General features: G+C 41.6%; 1 protein-coding gene across 1 annotated transcript in view; it reads right to left on the minus strand.

Annotated features, from left to right (window-relative positions):
- Nucleotides 1-21,776, minus strand: part of LOC139530967 (membrane-associated guanylate kinase, WW and PDZ domain-containing protein 2-like) — a 348,222-nt gene that overhangs the window by 54,693 nt on the left and 271,753 nt on the right. The window contains exon 13 of the mRNA XM_071327763.1: nt 5,385-5,577. Coding sequence (XP_071183864.1) covers nt 5,385-5,577 — 193 coding nt within the window. The remainder of the gene's footprint in view (nt 1-5,384; nt 5,578-21,776) is intronic.

Here is a 21,776-nt window from a genome sequence, read left to right on the forward strand (position 1 = left end):
TGATGGATTGTCATCAAAGACAGGTTCATAAGACATTCATAACCCACATAGGCTTCAGGTTGAATTTAGGGGAGCAGTCAATGTATTCCTATGGGGAGAGATGTCATTGTAAACTGTGAGATGAAAAAAACCTGTTTTCACTGTTAAGGGTTAACCTGTTAGTGTGTAGGGCGTGCTATTTTCACTTTGGGAAAAAATCTTGCCCAATTTAAACGGCCTCGTACTCTATTCTAGATTGTACAATATGCATATTATTATTACTATTGGATAAAACACACTCTCAAGTTTCTAAAACCATTTGAATTATATCTGTGAGTAAAACAGAACTCATTTTGCAGCAAACTTCCTGACAGGAAGTGAAAAATCTGAAATCGAGGCTCTGTTCCAGGGCCATCCTATTAATTTGCCTGAAATCTATGGATATACATGCACTGCATACGCCTTCCACTAGATGTCAACAGTGAGAGGTGGAATAACTTGATCTGAGGCCGAACAAGAACTCTTGGAATGACGTGTCTGGAATTTTCATTGTCTTCGAAGGCGCGAGAAGGAACACCAGATTGCCTTCTGAAAAGCTTTCGGTATACACGTTAGATATCTCCGGCTCTGATTTTATTTGATATATGTGATAAAAACATCATAAAGTAGTTTTTTTAAACCGAGTTATATCAGTTTATTGAACGTTTATTGCAATTTTCTGAATTTTCTTTTCTTTGCGTCATGTGAAGTTGGGCACGTTTGCGCCACATGGCTAGCTATGTTTGCTAATTCGACAGGAGAAGAGGACATTCTAAAACCAAACAACGATTATTCCAGACAAAGGACTCCTTGTACAACATTCTGATGGAAGCTCAGCAAAAGTAGGAACCATTTATGATGTTATTTCGTATTTCTGTGGAAAATGTTTAGTTCTATTTTCCGCCCTCATTGCAGGCGCTGTCTCGCTATAACGTAAGCTGTATGTCGTACTAAAGTTATTTTAAAAAATCTAACACAGCGGTTGCATTAACCTGTTTGGGCTGCAGGGGCAGTATTGAGTAGCCTGGATAAAAGGTGCCCATTTCAAACGGCCTCGTACTCAATTCTTGCTCGTACAATATGCATATTATCATTACTATTTGATAGAAAACACTCTCTAGTTTCTAAAACCGTTTGAATTATATCTGTGAGTAAAACAGAACTCATTTTGCAGCAAACTTCCTGAAAGGAAGTGGAAAATCTGAAATCGATGCTCTGTTCTAGGGCCTGCCTATAAATGTGCTTGATATTTATTAGTATACATGCACTTCATACGCCTTCCACTAGATGTCAACAGGCAGTGAGAGAAGAAATGGAGTGTATAACATCTGGGGTCGAATAAAAGCTCTTGGCATGACGTGACCCCAATTTCCTGTTTTCTGGAACGCGCGAGAAGGGACCTGGTATTGCCTTCTGTAAAGCTGTCGTTATAGACGACTAATATCTCCGGCTTTGATTTTATTTGATACATGTGACAATATCATCGTAAAGTATGTTTTTTCAATATAGTTTTATTAGATTATTGAAATTTTTTCAGAACGTTAGGCGTGTTGCTTTGTCTGCATTTGTTTAGGAAGGAGAGCTTCGCGCCACTTTGCTAGCTTTCCGTGCTAATTGACTGGAGAAGAGGACATTTTAAATCCAAACAACGATTGTTCTGGACAAAGGACCCCTTGTACAACATTCTGATAGAAGATCAGCAAAAGTAGGAACCATTTTGTGATGCTATTTCATATATCTGTCGAACTGTGTAATAGTAGCTTTGCGCTCAGGTTTTGGTTATTCCCTTACCATAACTAAGTCTTATGTCGTAATGAAGATAATTTTAGAATTCTAACACTGCGTTTGCATTAAGAACTAATGGATCTATCGTTTCCTATACAACATGTATTTTTTTGTAATGTTTATGAATAGCTATTTGGTCAGAATAGGTGAGAGTCTAATAGAAATATCTGCACATTCTGGGAAAAAGATGCTACGTTAGCACGTTATGCTACGTTATGCTATGTTGTATAACCACGGATTTCAGCTCTAAATATGCACATTTTTGAACAAAACATAAGTGTATGTATAACCTGATGTTACAGGACTGTCATCTGAGGAAGGTTTATGATGGTTAGTGAAATTTAATATCTTTTGCTGGTTTATTCGCTAACGCTAACGTGCCTATTGCTATCGCTAACGTACCTTGATGAATGAATGCGGTTGTGTGGTAGGCTATTGTAGTAAGCTAATATAATGCTATATTGTGTTTTCGCTGTAAAACACTTAGAAAATCTGAAATATTGGCTGTATTCACAAGATCTTTGTCTTTAATTTGCTATACACCATGTATTTTTCAGAAATGTTTCATGATGAGTATTTCGGTATGTCACGTTGGTGTCTGTAATAATTCTGGCTGCTTTCGGTGCAATTTCTGATTGTAGCCGCAATGTAAACTATGATTTATACCTGAAATATGCACATTTTTCGAACAAAACATAGATTTATTGTATAACATGTTATAAGCCTGTCATCTGATTAACCTTTTGTCAATAGGGGGTGCTGTTAGCACTTTTATTTTTTTGACATTGCCAAATTAAACTGCCTAGTAGTCAATTCTTGCTCGTACAATATGCATATTATTGTTATTATTGGATAGAAAACACTCTCTAGTTTCTATAGAAGTTGGAATTTTGTCTCTGAGTGGTACAGAACAATTTCTACAGCACTTTTCATGACAGGGTTCAGATTTCAGAAATTTTTACCTCTGATCTGGGGTCTGTTTATAAGGCCACAGTGAATGCTATGAAGAAACCGACACTGCCTACGTCTTCCTCTGGGTGTCTGTACGTCATCACGTTTTCAATGAAATCGATGGGACGTTCACAGCCATTATAAATGACAAAAATGTACAGAGACCCCCCTTTCTCAACGTGCGCCTCAAGCGTGAAGGCCATCGGACCTGCCTCGTTCCAAATCGTTTTCTAACCAGCAATATTTCTCCGGTCATGTTTTCAGTCGTTATAGTTGTTAAAAACATCATAATGTAGTGAATTTGAACCGTTTTATATCAATTTATATCCGTTTAGTGCGATTCTGAGGAATTTATTTGTCGTGCACTCTGAAAGTTTGGACACGTTTTAGGGTGTCGGTCGTTGGTGGTGGACATTTCGAAGGACAGAGGACATCTATCGACCAAAATACGTTTATAACATAGAAAGGATACATTGCCCAAGAATCTGATGAAAGAACAGCTCAAAGTAAGCAATATTTAATATGATAAATCGTGTTTCTGTCGAAATATTTTAAACGCATATTTCGCCATTTTGTTTGGTATAGCTTCACTTGGCCAACCCTGTATTGAAAAGTAAGGATAATTTTAAAAATGTAAATCAGCGGTTGCATTAAGAACTAATTTGTCTTTCGATTGCTGTCAACCCTGTATTTTTTAGTCAAGTATATGATTAGCTTTCAATTAAACTAGATCACTCTGATAGATGACGTCAGACATATTGAGGCTTGATTTCCTAGTATTTTTATTGTGTAACCACGGTTTTGTATGGCTAAATATGCACCTTTTCGAACAAACTGTATATGTATATTGTAAAATGATGTTACAGGAGTGTCATCGGAAGAATTCTGAGAAGGTTAGTGAAAAAATTTATATATTTTGGCGGTGATTACGTTATAGCGCTCTTTGGCTGGAATCGATGCTCTGGTAACGTTTGTTCATGTGGTATGCTAACTTATCGATTTATTGTGTTTTCGCTGAAAAACGCTTAGAAAATCTGAAATATGGTCTGAAATCACAAGAACTGGGTCTTTCCATTGCTATGCTTTGTCTATTTTTATGAAATGTTTTATGATGAGTAAATTGGTCATACACGTTGCTCTATCTAGTAATTCTAGTCGATTTGTGATGGTGGGTGCAATTGTAAACTGTGATTTCTACCTGAAATATGCACTTTTTTCTAACAAAAACTATCCTATACCATGAATATGTTATCAGACTGTCATCTGAAGAGGTTTTTTCTTGGTTAGTGGATATCAATATCTTAGTTGAGCCGAATTGGTGATAGCACCTGAAGGAGTAAGAAACTGATGGAGTTAGAATAGTGGTGTATTTTGCTAACGTGTTTAGCTAATAGATTTACATATTTTGTCTTCCCTGTAAAACATTTTAAAAATCTGAAATGGTGGCTTTATTCACAAGATCTGTATCTTTCATCTGGTGTCTTGGACTTGTGATTTAATGATATTTAGATGCTACTATCTACTTCTGAAGCTATGCTAGCTATGCTAATCAGTGTGTGGGGGGTGGGGGGTGCTCCCGGATCCGGGTTTCTGAGGCAGTAAAAGTTAAGTTGTTTCTTGGTTTCTTTGGTTTGTTCTAGGTTAGTTTGGTTGATTTTGTGCATGCTACCTGTGCTATGAAAAATGTCTGTGCTTTTTTTCTATTTGTTGGTGAGCTAACATAAATATATATTGTGTTTTCCCTGTAAAACATTTAAAAAATCGGACATGTTGGCTGGATTCACAAGATGTGTATCTTTCATTAGCTGTATTGGACTTGTTAATGTGTGAAAGTTAAATATTTCTAAAAAAATATTATTTGAATTTCGCGCTCTGGCTTTTCAGTGGAATGTGGGAGGAGTTCCGCTAGCGGAACGGGGGGGCGAGACAGGTTAAATTACGATAGATAAATGGCTAGTTCTTTTTTTCCTGACACCGTATGCTTATGTACTTTGACGTGAAGCGGTCAAATTAGCACCCTACTTTGCGTTTTTGACCTTTTATCCCAGAAAAATTTCATGAAAGCACCGCCAGCATTCAAAAGTGACCAAAACATCAGCCAGGAAGCATAGGAACTGAGAAGTGGTCTGTGGTCACCACCTGCAGAACCACTCCTTTATTGGGGGTGTCTTGCTAATTGCCTATAATTTCCACCTTTTGTCTATTCCATTTGCACAACAGCATGTGACATTTATTGTCAATCAGTGTTGCTTCCTAAGTGGACAGTTTGATTTCACAGAAGTGTGATTGACTTGGAGTTACATTGTGTTGTTTAAGTGTTCCCTTTATTTTTTTGAGCAGTGTATATATATATATATTTTTTACACCTACAGGGGGTATATCATTAATGTAATGAAGCTACTGTATGTTGATTTGGTTGTTCGTTTTTGGTTGTGGTAGAGCTAATTTCTGCCACTACTGGACGAAGCGGATATTACTTTGTCATATGTTCTCAGTCAAGGAAAATACTAAAGTGCAGAAACAGGAAGAGTGGCTTTGCTGGCATGCATTAAAAAAGTGAGTTTTCCCCACCAAGATTTACATTTACATGCTAAAATCGCCACTGCCTTATACCATGAAACAATACTCACGCCTACTCTCATAAATGGCCCTGGACTTCTCATAGAGGTCGTATGGGTCGGGCTTGTTGAGGTCGAAGCCCTCTGTAGAGTCGGGGACCGAGGTGCTGTGCTGTGGCTGGGTAGGGAAGGGCATGCCTGTGGGAAGCACTGGGGCTGACAGGCTGGTCTGGGGACTACCATGGGGGTCCCACTGCTCTGGTAGCTGAATGCACACCAGCAGAAAGAGAGAAAGGGATGGGAAGGAAGAGAGCAAGAGAGAGAAAGGTGAGGGAGCAGGGAAAGTAAAGTGAGAAATGTATGATTTATGAATTACATGAATTTAATACAGTCAGGTTTACTTAATTGTTTATACATTTGCATCTTAAAGCTGAAATGCAGTATACACACTACTCAAATCAATAGGGGATTCAATTCATAGGTGTTTTTCATTCATGACTACATGGAACTCTATTCCACAACAAGTAACTGACGCAAGCAGTAAAATTAGATAAAAAAAACACCTTTTGGAACAGCGGGGACTGTGAAGCAACACAAACATTAGCAATGACACACGCATACACACACATACGATAACATACGCACTAATCATACAAACCCCTTGGAAAATCCCCTGGAAGCAGAGGGGAGGCTATCCCTCCATGCCCCACATAACAGAGCGCCGCTCTTGCCCCAGTTCACCTTAGCTGAAGAAGCTCCTTCGTACACCTTCAGACTAGTCTCAAGTGCCTACATGTCCTGCCCATCCCTGACCATCACAGAAACGTCATCTGCATACACCGACACTGCTATGCCTGTCAACACACTCCCTGCAGTCTCCTGCCTAGCATGGCTAGTGTATATAACTGCCCCGATAGAGAGCATCCTTGTCTAATGCCCCACCGCACCCAGACTGGCCTACTGAGCCCCCCTTCCACCTTGACCATACATGACACCCCAGCATACCCAGCATACAACAGCTTCACACAGGCCAAAACCATTTCCCCAAACCCAAACACAGACATCACATTAAACAGACACTCATGCTCCACTCCATCAAAAGCCCTCTCTTGGTCAAAAGAGACCCGTCCAAAGTTCACATTAGAAACTCTCGACAAGTCCAACATGTCCCTGATTAAGAACAAGCTGTCCATGATGGAGCATCCTGGGATACAGTTTGTCTGGTCCTTGTGTACTACAGAGTCCAGATGGAACATCAGCCTGTTAGAGACGACCTTGGCAATAATCTTGTAGTTTGCACAAAGCAATGACACAGGCCTCCAGCTCCTAAATTCACACAAGTTCCCTTTCTTGTGTAGGAGAGTCAGATCCGTACGACGACAGCTCATCAGCAACTCTCCTATTCCAACGCACTCACGCAACATACAAAAGAAGTCCAGTGCAATTATTCCACAGAATTTTTTTATAAAACTCCACTGGGAGTCCATCGACCCCCGGTGCACGGCCGGGGGACATCTGGATTACGGCCTCTGCCAGTTAATGGGAGAACAGGGGAATGTCAAGATCACCCTCTGTGCCAGAGAGAGCTTAGGGAGGTCTGCAAACAAAACCTGAGCACAAACAGTATCACACACTTCTGCCCTATACAATTCAGTATAAAACTCCACAGTCCGCTCCCGCATCTCCCCACCACAGAGGTCACCCGCACATCCGACAGCCGTAGACAATGCACACCCTTGGCTTCACCGCTCTGTCTTTCCAAACCAAAGGAGGAGGAGCTGGGAGCATCCATCTCCTTGAGCATGGAGAACTAGCTCTTACAAGTGCTCCATTCGCTTTAACCTGGATAAAACTGCCAAGGCCCCTACGTAATTAGGCTAAATTAGCATGGAGGCCTACATTGCCTTACCCCACCAGCTCTACCTCCACCACACTTATACTACGCTCGAGTTCCCCCAATACTCTCATAACCTCTGAGGGTGAGAGAGCTGTATACCACCATTGACTCTGAGACTCATACTCCTCTCTTCGCTGCCCCCACCTTCCTAAAAAGTCTGGAAACGTGAGCAAATAGTGGTATCTTGAAAGAGCATTACATTCAACATCCAATATGATGCATGCCGAGGCCCTGGTGAAATAGACAGCAGAGCCATGTTTATGTGGTTATACAAAAAACCTACCGGGAGAATGGTATAGCCCAACACCCTATTGCTCTGATTCCTGGACATGTAAAACTGATCGAGTCGGGCTGCACTCACCCTAGCCCCAAAGACCTTCACCCATGTATACTGCCTTGTGTTGGGATGTCTAGTTCTCCAAACATCCACTAGTTCAAACTGATTAATGATGTCCCTTAACACCCCCACTGAGCCTGAATGAGGCTCCTCCCCATTTCTGTATTTTGTCAAATCCATCGTTCAGTTCCAGTTCCCACCGACCACCAGCGTCTCTTCAGGCGCTACCTGTGAGAGTTCCTGTCTAAGACACCCAAACAGAAACCCACTTCCCTGTGTTTGGTGCATACACATACACATTTATAAGGACAAACCTCCTGTTGTTAATTTCTGCTTTAAAACTTCTTATGGATACGGGGCAGCATTTCACGTTTGGAAAAAAAGCGTGCCCAGAGTAAACTGCCTCCTACTCAGTCCCAGATGCTAATATATGCGTATTATTAGTAGTATTGGATAGAAAACACTCTGACGTTTCTAAAACTGTTTGAATGATGTCTGTGAGTATAACAGAACTCATATAGCAGGCAAAAACCTGAGAAAAAATACAACCAGGAAGTGGGAAATCTGAGGTTTGTAGTTTTTCAACTCAGCCCCTATTGAATATACAATGGGATATGGGTCATCTTGCACTTTCTAAGGCTTCCAATATATGTCAACAGTCTTTAGAACGTTGTTGCAGGCTTCTACTGTGAAGGGGGGCTGAATGAGAGGGGAATGAGTCAGAGGTCTGCCAGCAGCCACGGGCTGGTCATGCGCGGTCATGAGAAAGTTACCTCTCGTTCCATTGCTTTTCTACAGACAAATTAATTCTCCGGTTGGGACATTATTGAACATTTATGATAAAAACATCCTAAAGATTGATTCTATACATCGTTTGATTTGTTTCTACGACCAGTAATATAACTTTTTGGATTTTTTGTCCGACATTTCCGCTGGACTTGCCCGCGCTCGTGAGTTTCGATTTGTTTACTAAACGCCCTAACAAAAGGAAGAATTTGGACATAAATTATGGACTTTAATAAATGTTTGAAATGTTCGTTCATGTCCGTTATTTTCAACCAAGCTCTTATTGAATATAAAGAGAGATATGGATGGGTTTTCACTTCCTACGGCTTCCACTAGATGTCAACAGTCAATAGAACTTAGTCTGATGACTCTAATTTGAAGGGGATTCGAAGGAGACAGGAATGAGTAATCACTGCCATGAGGTGCCCACGCATTGAACTGGCGCGTTCACGTGTGAGCTCCGTTCCTTCTCTCAATTGAAGTCGATTTAATTCTCTGGTTGGAACGTTATTCAAGATGTATGTTAACAACATTCTAAAGATTGATTCAGTACATCGTTTGACATGTTTCTACTGACTGTAACGGAACGTTTGGACATTTCGTCACATTTCGTCATAGTGGTCGCGCTTTGAGACTTTGGTTAGGGTATTTGGTAAACAATTCGAAAGTAGCTAATTTGACATAAATAACGGACATGAACGAACATTTCAAGCATTTATTGTGGACCTGGGATTCCTAGGACTGCATTCTGATGAATTCATCAAAGGTAAGGAAACATTTATCATGTATTTTCTGGTTTCTGTTGAGTCCAACATGGTGGCTAATTTGGCTAATCATCTGAGCTCCGTCTAAGATTATTGCATGGTTTATATTTCCGTAAAGTTTTTTTGAAATCTGACACAGCGGTTGTATTAACTTCTTTGGGCTGTAGGGGCAGTATTGAGTAACTTGGATGAAAGGTGCCCATTTCAAACGGCCTCGTACTCAATTCTTGCTCGTACAATATGCATATTATTATTACTATTGGATAGAAAACACTCTCAAGTTTCTAAAACCGTTTGAATTATATCTGTGAGTAAAACAGAACTCATTTTGCAGCAAACTTCCTGTCAGAAAGTGAAAAATCTCAAATCGAGGCTCTGTTCCAGGGCCTACCTAATCTTTTGCTTGAAATCTATTAGTATACATGCACTTCATACGCCTTCCACTAGATGTCAATAGGCTGTGAGAGGTGAAATGGGGTCTCTAGCTCTTTCTATGGTCAAAAGAGAGCTCTTGGAATGACAGGACCCCAATTTCCTTTGTTCAGGAAGACGCGGAAAGGACTTCTGGATTGGCTTCTGAAAAGCTGTTGTTATAGACGGCTAATAGCTCCGGCTTTGATTTTATTTGATAAATGTGACAATATCATCGTAAAGTATGTTTTTTCAATATAGTTTTGCTTGCTAAATCGAGAGGGAAAAAGGCCGTTCTAAAACCAAACAATGATTGTTCTGGACGAAGGACCCCTTGTACAACATTCTGATGGAAGATCATCAAAAGTAGGACCCATTTATGATGTTATTTCATATATCTGTCGAACATGTGTACTATTAGTTTGCGCCCAGATTTTGGGCGCTCTCTCGCCATAACGTAAGCTGCATGTCGTAATGAAGTTATTTTCTGAATTCTAACACGGCGATTGCATTGAGAACTAAGATATCTTTAATTTGCTGTCCAACATGTATTTTTTAGTAAAGTCTATGAATAGTTATTTGATTAGAATAGGTGAGTGTCAGAAATATATCCGGACATTCTGGGAAAAAGATGCTAAGTTTTCCCAATGTATAACCACGGATTTCAGCTCTAAATATGCACATTTTCGAACAAACCATATATGTATTGTGTAATATGATGTTATAGGACTGTCATCTGATGAACTTTGAGAAGGTTAGTGAAAAAATGTATATCTTTTGATGGTTTATTCGATATCGCTAACGTGCGTAACGAATCAATGCTGTTGTGTGGTTGGCTATTGTAGTAAGCTAATATAATGCTATATTGTGTTTTCGCTGTAAACCACTTAAAGAATCGGAAATATTGGCTGGATTCACAAGATGTTTGACTTTAATTTGCTGTACACCATGTATTTTTCATAAATGTTTTATGATGAGTATTTGGGTATTTCAATTTGGTCTCTGTAATTGTTCTAGCTGCTTCGGTGCTATTTCCGATTGTAGCTGCAATGTAAAACTATGATTTATACAACATAGATTTATTGTATAACTTGTTATAAGACTGTCATCTGATGAAGTTGTTTCTTGGTTAGTTTGGTTGGTTCTTGGTTAGTTAGGCTGGTTTTGTGCAAGCTACCTGTGCTGTGAAAAATGTCTGTGCTTTTTTGTATTTGGTGGTGAGCTAACATAAATATACGTGGTGTTTTCGCTGTAAAACCTTTAAAAAATTGGACATGTTGGCTGGATTCACAAGATGTGTATCTTTCATTTGCTGTATTGGACTTGTTAATTTGTTATGGCTGCAGGGGGCGTATTGAAAAACTGGAAAATATGTGCAAATTTTCAAACGGCCTCTTAATCAATTTTTGCTCTTACAATATGCATATTATTATTACTATTGGATAGAAAACAGTCTCTAGTTTCTAAAACCGTTTTAATTATTTCTCTAAGTGGAACAGAACTATTTTTACAGCCCATTTCCTATCCGGAAGTGAGATTTCCAAAATCGATGTCGCTCTTCAAGCCCTTGTCTATAAAAGGGCATGTCACTTAGGACTGTAGAAACACGTCATACGCCTTCCTCTGGGTGTCATGCGGAAGTGAGAGAAGGGTTGAACACAACCTCTTGGAGTGAGTGTTGCACAGTTTATTTTTCTTTCTGGGCGCGAAGTAGGACCTGGACTCGGCTCCTGGAAAACACTCTGTAAAGGTGAATATGATCTCTGGCTTCGATTTTATTTGATACATGTCACAATATCATCCTAAAGTATGTTATTTCAATATAGTTTAATTATATTATTGAAATGTATTCTGGACTTTAGACGTGATGCGACGCAAGAATTTTTTCAAGATGGATAGGTTAGCGTCGCACTGCCAGTGTGCTTGCTAATTCAAGAGGGAAATTGTTCATTCTGGATCGAAATAAAGACATTTCTGAACAAAGGACCCCTTGGAGAACATTCTGATGGAAGATCAACAAAGATAAGGACCCAATTTGGGATGCTTTTTCATATATCTGTCGAACTGTGCTATGCTACCGTTTGCCTTGAGTCAATGCTGTTGTGATGTTAGCTATTGTAGTAAGCTAATATGACGATATATTGTGTTTTCGCTGTAAAACACTTGAAAAATCTGAAATATTGGCTCTATTCACAAGATCTTTCTCTTTCATTAGCTATCCACCATATATTTCTCTGAAATGTTTTATGATGTGTAATTAGTAGTTGACGTTGGTGTCTGTATTTTCTCTGGCTACTCCCGTGCGATTTCTGACTGTAGCTATGATGGTAGCAGTAATGTAAAACTGATTTATAGCTAAAATATGCAAATTTTTGGAACAAAACATAGATTTATTGTGTAACATGTTATAGGACTGTCATCTGAGGTAATTTTTTCTAGGTTATTTAGGTTGGTTCTAGGTTAGTTAGGTTGGCTTGTGCATGCTACTTGCATCCTACTTGTGCTGTGAAAAATGTCTGTCCTCCTTTTTTATTTGGTGGTGAGCTAACATAAATATATGTGGTGTTTTCTCTGTAAAACATTTAAAAAATCGGACATGTTGGCTGGATTGACAAGATGTTTATCTTTCAAATGCTGTATTGGACTTGTTAATGTGTGAAAGTTAAATATTAAAAAAAAATAGATTTTGAATTTCGCGCCCTGCACTTGAGCTGGATGTTGTCATAGGTGTACCGGCGTCGGGCTGACATCGGGCTGCAGCCATAACAGGTTAATGTGTGAAAGTTAAATATTTCTAAAAAATATATTTTGAATTTCGCGCCCTGCACTTGGACGGGCTGTTGTCATAAGTGTACCGACACCGGGCTGCAGCCATAACAGGTTAACCTCTTTGTGATAGGTGGCAGCATTTTCACTTTTGGATGAATTGCGTGCCCATAGTGAACTGCCTCCTACTCTGTCCCAGATGCTAATATATGCATATTATTATTACTATTGGATATAAAACACACCTGAAGTTACTAAAACTGTTTGAATGATGTCTGTGAGTATAACAGAACTGAAAAAAAAATCCAAACAGGAAGTGAGAATTCTGAGGCTGGTCGATGTTCAACTCATCAGCTATTCAGTTCCCTGTAAGATATGGATCTGTTTGCCTCTACTGCGTTGTTGAGCCGGATGGGAGGTGTTTCAGTCATTGGTCTGGCAGAATGCCAGTTCCTGGTCTAGCGTGTTCCAAACGATATCGTCTTGCTTTCCATAACTTCTAGAGACACAAAGGAATTCTCCGGTTGGAACGTTATTGGAAAGTTATGATAACAACATCCTGAAGATTGATTCTCTACTTAGTTTGACCAGTTTATTCGACCTGTTATATAACTTTTTGAAGTTTTTGTCCGAGTTCGCCTGCATCTGCGCGAGCGTTTGGACATGTGCACTAAACATCCTAGCAAAAGTAGCTACTTAGACATAAGTAATGGACATTATCGAACAAAACAATGATTTATTGTGGAACTAGGATTCCTGGGAGTGCATTCTGATGAATATCATCAAAGGTAAGGGAATATTTATGATGTCATTTCGTATTTCTGTTGACTCCAACATGGCGGAGAAATGTTGTTATATCTGAGCGCCGTCTCAGATTATTGCGTGGTGTGTGATTTCATGAAAGATTGATTTTTATAGTAATATATTTGAATTTAGCGCGCTACATTTTTTCTGGCTTTTGGCCAAGTGTGACGCTACCGTCCCACATATCCCAGAGAAGTTAAAGCTAGTGAGGGAGATAAGTGTTTCCAGTTTCAGAGATTTTTGTAGTTCATTCCAGTCATTGGCAGCAGAGAACTGGAAGGAGAGGCGCCCAAAGGAAGAATTGGTTTTATGGGTGACCAGAGAGATATACCTGCTGGAGCGCGTGCTACAGGTGGGTGCTGCTATGGTGACCAGCGAGCTGAGATAAGGGGGGGCTTTACCTAGCAGGGTCTTGAAGATGACCTGGAGCCAGTGGGTTTGGCGACGAGGATGAAGCGAGGGCCAGCCAATGAGAGCGTACAGGTCACAGTGGTGGGTAGTATATGGGGCTTTGGTGACAAAACGGATGGCAATGTGATAGACTGCATCCAATTTATTGAGTAGGGTATTGGAGGCTATTTTGTAAATGACATCGCCGAAGTCGAGGATCTGTAGGATGGTCAGTTTTACAAAGGTATGTTTGGCAGCATGAGTGAAGGATGCTTTGTTGTGAAATAGGAAGCCAATTCTAGATGTAACTTTGGATTGGAGATGTTTGATGTGAGTCTGGAAGGAGAGTTTACAGTCTAACGAGACACCTAGGTATTTGTAGTTGTCCACATATTCTAAGTCAGAGCCGTCCAGAGTAGTGATGTTGGACAGGCGGGCAGGTGCAGGCAGCGATCGGTTGAAGAGCATGCATTTAGTTTTACTTGTATTTAAGAGCATTTGGAGGCCACGGAAGGAGAGTTGTAAGGCATTGAAACTCGTCTGGAGGGTTGGTAACACGGTGTCCAAAGAAGGGCCAGAAGTATACAGAATGGTGTTGTCTGCGTAGAGGTGGATCAGAGACACACCAGCAGCAAGAGCGACATCATTGATGTATACAGAGAAGAGAGTCGGTCCCATAATTGAACCCTGTGGCACCCCCATAGAGACTGTCAGACGCCCGGACAACAGGCCCTCCGATTTGACACACTGAACTCTATCAGAGAAGTAGTTGGTGAACCAGGCGAGGCAATCATTTGAGAAACCAAGGCTATCGAGTCTGCCGATGAGGATGTGGTGATTGACAGAGTCGAAAGCCTTGGCCAGGTCAATGAATACGGCTGAACATTATTGTTTCTTATCGATGGTGGTTAGGATATCGTTTATGACCTTGAGCGTGGCTGAGGTGCACCCATGACCAGCTCTGAAACCAGATTGCATAGCGGAGAAGGTACGATGGGATTCGAAATGGTCGGTAATCTGTTTGTTGACTTGGCTTTCGAAGACCTTAGAAAGGTAGGGTAGGATAGATATAGGTCTGTAGCAGTTTGGGTCTAGTGTGTCACCCCCTTTGAAGAGGGGGATGACCGCGGCAGCTTTCCAATCTTTGGGAATCTCAGATGATACGAAAGAGAGGTTGAACAGGCTAGTAATAGGGGTTGCAACAATTTAGGCAGATGATTTTAGAAATAGAGGGTCCAGATGGTCTAGCCCGGCTGATTTGTAGGGGTCCAGATTTTGCAGCTCTTTCAGAACATCAGCTGACTGGATTTGGGAGAAGGAGAAATGGGGAAGGCTTGGGCGAGTTGCTGTGGGGGGTGCAGTGCTGTTGACCGGGGTAGGGGTAGCCAGGTGGAAAGCATGGCCAGCCGTAGAAAAATGCTTATTGAAATTCTCAGTTATACTAGATTTATCGGTGGTGACAGTGTTTCCTGTCCTCAGTGCAGCTGGCAGCTGGGAGGAGGTGTTCTTATTCTCCATGGACTTTACAGTGTCCCAGAATGTTTTTGAGTTTGTGTTGCAGGAAGCAAATTTCTGATTGAAAAAGCTAGCCTTGGCTTTTCTAACTGCCTGTGTATATTGGTTTCTAGCTTCCCTGAAAAGTTGCATATCACGGGGGCTGTTCGATGCTAATGCAGAACGCCATTGGATGTTTCTGTGTTGGTTAAGGGCAGTCAGGTCTGGAGAGAACCAAGGGCTATATCTGTTCCTGGTTCTAAATTTCTTGAATGGGGCATGCTTATTTAAGATGGTGAGGAAGGCATTCAAAAAAAATAACCAGGCATCCTCTACTGACGGGATGAGATCAATATCCTTCCAGGATACCCCGGCCAGGTCGATTAGAAAGGCCTGCTCGCTGAAGTGTTTCAGGGAGCGTTTGACAGTGATGAGTGGAGGTCGTTTGACCGCTGACCGATTACGGATGCAGGTAATGAGGCAGTGATCGGTGAGATCTTGGTTGAAAACAGCAGAGGTGTATTTAGAGGGCAAGTTGGTTAGAATGATATCTATGAGGGTGCCCGTGTTTACGGCTTTGGGGAGGTACCTGGTAGGTTCATTGATAATTTGTGTGAGATTGAGGGCATCAAGCTTAGATTGTAGGATGGCTGGGGAGTTAAGCATGTTCCAGTTTAGGTCGCCTAGCAGCACGAGCTCTGAAGATAGATGGGGCAATCAGTTCACATATGGTGTTCAGAGCACAGCTGGGGGCAGAGGGTGGTCTATAGCAGGCGGCAACGATGAGAGACTTGTTTTTAGAGAGTGGGATTTTTAAAGGTAGAAGTTCAAATTGCTTGGGTACAGACCTGGATAGTAGGACATGACTCTGCAGGCTATCTTTGCAGTAGATTGCAACACCCCCCCCCCCCCCCTTTGGCCGTTCTATCTTGTCTGAAAATTTTGTAGTTAGGAATGGAGATTTCAGAAATTTTCGTGGTCTTCCTAAGCCAGGATTCAGACACGGCTAGAACATCCGGGTTGGCAGTGTGTGCTAAAGCATTGAATAAAACAAACTTAGGGAGGAGGCTTCTAATGTTAACATGCATGAAACCAAGGCTACTACGGTTACAGAAGTCAACAAATGAGAGCACCTGGGGAATAGGAGTGGAGCTAGGCACTGCAGGGCCTGGATTCACCTCTACATCACCAGAGGAACAGAGGAGGAGTAGGATAAGGGTACGGCTAAAAGATATGAGAATTGGTCGTCTAGAACGTCCGGAACATAGAGTAAAGGGAGGTTTCTGGGGGCGATAAAATAGCTTCAAGGTATAATGTACAGACAAAGGTATGGTAGGATGTGAATACAGTGGAGGTAAACCTAGGTATTGAGTGATGATGAGAGAGATATTGTCTCTAGAAACATCATTGAAACCAGGTGATGTTATCGCATGTGTGGGTGGTGGAACTGAAAGGTTGGATAAGGTATAATGAGCAGGGCTAGAGGCTCTACAGTGAAATAAGCCAATAAACACTAACCAGAACAGCAATGGACAGGCATATTGACATTAAGGAGAGGCATGCTTAGTCGAGTGATCATAAGGGTCCAGTGAGTAGTAAGGTTGGTTGTGGTAACGGCGATTCAGACAGCTAGCTGAGCCATCGGTAGCAAGCTAGCATAGGATGGAAGTCTGATTTTAGCCACCTCGTGCGTTTCCGACGGTAGATTAGTGGGGTTCCGTGTGGCAGAGGGGATCAATCCAATTGGCAAAATAGATATAGTTATAGTAACCCAAGAAAAATTGTCTGATAGATAGACCTATAGACCTATAGACCTATAGCAGCCGATAAGACAGCTAATGATTAGCGGGCCGCAGATGGGTGTTCAGGTAACGTCGCGACGGAGGGGCCAGTTGGATAACTCCCTCGGGCAGATAACGTCGGTAGTCCAGTCGTGAAGGCCCGGTGGGGCTCCGCATCGGCATTAAAACGGGTCCGGATAGGTGATTGTAGCCCAGGAGTGGCTGATGGAACTCTTCAGCTGGCTAGCTCTGGAATAATTGATGTTTGCTCCGGGATCGACGTAAGCCAATAGTCACACGGATAGCAGCTAGCTAGCTAGCTGCGAGATCCAGGTGTAAATGTCCAGAGCTTGCGGTTGAAATCCGGGGATATGGAAAGAAAAATAGGTTCGGTATGTTCTGGTCTGAGTCGCGTAGTACAAAACTGGCAATAGCTTTTGAACTAAAGGATAGCTGATGACCACAAACTGTGGTTAGCTGAATACTAACGTTAGCCAGTAAACTGGCTAGCTTCTGGCTAGCTTCTGGTTAGCTTCTGGCTAGCTTCTGGCTAGCTTCTGTTTAGCTTCTGGCTAGCTTCTGGCTAGCTTCTATTGTGGATTTCAGATTTGAGGTAAATAATATTTTTTTTTAATAATTGGTGAGGCGGGTTGCAGGAGAGTGTTTTGAAGTTGAGTTTTTGGAAAATAAAATATATAAAAGATATGCGAAGAAAGATGTAAATATATATATACACGGGACACGACAAGACGAGGACAAAGGACGTCAGACTGCTATGCCATCTTGGGACAATGTGAAAAGATGCTCAAATTCACAAGTACAAAATGTAAATTGGCTATATTAAAACTGTTTAATTTTATCCTGAGTGTAGGTTATTAGTAGTATTATAAATGTAAGAGTTCTAAACTTCCTTAATAAGCACAATGTCTTGAGTAAAAGCCAAATTTGATTTATACCAAAACATTACACGACCAATCATATTTACACCCTACACACCCTGATAGATAAACATGTCCACCAAAATAATACCAAAAGGTACGATTGCTTTATCGACTTCCAAAAATCATTTGGCATACAGGACTGTTCTACAAAGTTATTGAAAGTGGTGTAGGGGGTAAAACACATTACATAATTAAATAAATGTATACTAGCAAAACCCGCAGCATCAAAATTGGCAAGAAAATAACAGAATTCTTTGACCAGGGGCGGGGCCTTCGCCAGGGTTGCAATCTGAGCCCTGCACTCTTCAATATTACATCATGCTTCCATAGTGGCTAAGATGGCGCCGACAGAGACGGTTGCATCGCTTCGAGTTCTAGGAAACTATGCAGTATTTATTTTTTTATGTATTATTTCTTACATTGTTACCCCAGGTAATGTTAAGTCTTATTACACATACCCAGGAAGAACTATTGGATATAAGTGTAACGTCAACTAACCAACATTATGACCAGGAATACGACTTTCCCGAAGCGGATCCTCTGTTCGGACCACCACCCTGGACAATGGATCTATTCCCAGTAGCCGACCCAAAACAACGGCACCGCAGAAGGGGCAGATGGAGCGGCCTCCACGTCAGGCTAAGTAGATGGGCACATCACTCACCGCTGCTGAGTATACTACTTGCCAATGTCCAGTCTCTTGACAACAAGGTAGATGAAATTCAAGCAAGGGTTGCCTTCCAGAGAGACATCAGAGATTGTAACATTCTCTGTTTCACAGAAAACAAGGAAACTTAAACCAGTTTTACCAAATTTCTAACAGCATGTTAAATGTGCAACCAGAGTAAAAAAAACGCTGGACCACCTTTACCCCACACACAGAGACCCATACAAATCTCTCCCTCGCCCTACATTTGGCAAATCTGACCATAATTCTATTCTACTGATTCCTGCTTACAAGCTAAAATTGAAGTAGAAATCACCAGATCAATAAAAAAATGGTCAGTTGAAGCAGATGCTAAGCTACAGGACAGTTTTGAAAGCACAGACTGGAACATGTTCCGTGATTCCTCCGATGGCATTGAGGAAAACAGTCATCAGTCATTGGCTTCATCAATTTGTGCATCGATGACGTGACCGTACGTACATACCCCTACCAGAAGCCATGGATTACAGGTATCATCTACACTGGTTAGAGCTGCCGCTTTCAAGGAACGGGACTCTACCCATCAAACAAGCAAGGTGTCAATACAGGACTAAGATTGAATCATACTTCATCAGCTCTGACACTCATTTTATTTTACCTTTATTTAACCTCTTCAACAGCCAGTGAAACTGCAGGGCGCCAAATTCAAAACAACAGAAATCCCATAATTAAAATTCCTCAAACATACATGTATTTTACATAATTTTAAAGATACACTTGTTGTAAATCCAGCCACTGTGTCCGATTCCAAAAAGGCTTTACGACGAAAGCAAACCAAACGATTATGTTAGGTGAGAGCCTATTCACAGAATAACACAGCCATTTTTCCAGCCAAAGAGAGGATTCACAAAAAGCAGAAATATAGATCAAATTAATCACTAACCTTTGATGATCTTCATCAGATGACACTCATAGGACTTCATGTTACACAATACATGTATGTTTTGTTCGGTAAAGTTCATATTTATATCCCAAAATCTGAGTTTACATTGGCGCCTTACGCTCAGATGTTCAAAAAACATCCTTTGATTTTGCAGAGAGCCACATCAATTTACAGGAATACTCATAATACACATTGCTAAAAGATACAACTGTTATGCATGGAATTTTAGATGCACTTCTCCTTAATGCAACCGCTGTGTCAGATTTCAAAAAAGCTTTACAAAAAAGCAAACCATGCAATAATCTGAGTCGGCGCTCAGAGCCCAATCAAGACACAAATATATCCACCATATTATGCAGTCAACAGAAGTCAGAAGTAACATTATAAACATTCACTTACCTTTAATGATCTTCATCAGAATGCACTCCCAGGAAACCCAGTTCCACAATAAATGTTTGTTTGATCGATAATGTCCATCATTTATGTCCAAATTCCTCCTTGTTGTTCTAGCGTTCAGTACACTTTCCAAACTCACGACGCGCGGGCAGGTCCAGCGGAAAGTACGGACGAAAAGTTTAAAAAGTTATATTACAGTCCGTAAAAACATGACAAACGAAGTATTGAATCAATCTTTAGGATGTTTTTAACATAATTCTTCAATAATGTTCCAACCGGAGTATTCCATTGTCTTCAGAAGTGCGATGGAACAGAGCTCGCTCTCACGTGAACTTGCATGGTCAGGGCATTTTTAGGTCATGATAGACCTGACTCATTCCTCTCTCATTCGGCCCCACTTCACGGTAGAAGCATCAGACAAGGTTCTAACGACTGTTGACATCTAGTGGAAGCCTTAGGAAGTGCAACATTACCAATATCCCACTGTATCTTCAATAGGAGCTGAGTTGAAAATCGACCAACCTCAGATTTCCCACTTCCTGGTTGGATTTTATCTCAGGTTTTTGCCTGCCATATGAGTTCTGTTATATTCACAGAGATCATTCAAACAGTTTTAGAAACGTCAGAGTTTTGTAATATGCATAATCTAGCTTTTATGGCTTTGTAGCAGGTCGTTTACTCTGGGGATGCTTTTCATCCGGACGTGAAAATACTGCCCCCTACCCCAAAGAAGTTAAGAACAAAATCATGTTTCAATTACAACTTAGGAATAGTGGGTTATTGGCCTTGTTCTAGGGCAGCACAACAGATTTGTATCTGGTCGGCTCGTGGATTTGAACATGCAACCTTTCGATTTCTAGTACAACGCTCTAACCACTAGGCTACGCTGCCGCCCTTATCAGACCTGACAGGGCTTGCAAACCATTACAGACTACAAAGGGAAGCACAGCCGAGAGCTAAACTACTTCTATGCTCGCTTCGAGGCAAATGGCACTGAAACATGCATGAGAGCACCAGATGTTCCGGATGACTGTGTAATCACGCTCTCCGCAGCTGATGTGAGTAGGACCTTTCAACAGGTCAACATTCACAAGGCCGCAGGGCCAGACGGATTACCAGGACGTGTACTGCGAGCATGCGCTGACCAACTGGCAAGTGTCTTCAATGACATTTTCAACCTCTCCTTGTCCGAGTCTGTAATACCAACATGTTTTAAGCAGACCACCATAATGCCTGTGTCCTAGAACACCAATGTAACCTGCCTAAATGACTACCGACCCGTAGCACTCTCGTCTGTAGTCATGAAGTGCTTTGAAAGCCTGGTCATGGCTCACATCAACACCATTATCCCATTATCCCATTATCCCACCATAGTGCCCTCAAAGCTCATCACTAAGCTAAGGATCCTGGGACTAAACACCTCCCTCTGCAACTGGATCCTGGACTTCCTGATGGGCCACCCCCAGGTGGTGAGAGTGGGTAGCAACACATCTGCCACGCTGATCCTCAACATTGAGCTCCCAGGGGTGCGTGCTCAGTCCCCTCCTGTACTCCCTGTTCAACCATGACTGCATGGCCTTGCCAACAACTCCAACATCATCATTAAGTTTGCAGATGACACAACAGCGGTAGGCCTGATCACCGACAACGACGAGACAGCCTATAGGGAGGAGGTCAGAGACCTGGCCGGGTCGTTCCAGAATAACAACCTATCCCTCAACGTAACCAATACTAAGGAGATGATTGTGGACTACAGGAAAAGGGGGACCGAGCACGCCCCCATTGTCATCAAAAGGGCTGTAACGGAGCAGGTTAAGAGCTTCAAGTTCCTCAGTGTCCACATCACCAACAAACTAGAATGGTCCAAACACACCAAGACAGTCGTGAAGAGGGCACAACAAAGCCTATTCCCCCTCAGGAAACTAAAAAGATTTGGCATGGGTCTTGAGATCCTCAAATGCTTCTACAGCTGCAACATCGAGAGCATCCTGACTGGTTGCATCACTGCCTGGTATGGCAACTGCTCGGCCTCCGACCGCAAGGCACTACAGAGGGTAGTGCGTACAGCCCAGTACATCACTGGGGCTAAGCTGCCTGCCATCCAGGAC

The sequence above is a fragment of the Salvelinus alpinus genome, chromosome 9 (genome assembly GCF_045679555.1).
Source record: "Salvelinus alpinus chromosome 9, SLU_Salpinus.1, whole genome shotgun sequence".
Classification (NCBI taxonomy): Eukaryota; Metazoa; Chordata; class Actinopteri; order Salmoniformes; family Salmonidae; genus Salvelinus; species Salvelinus alpinus.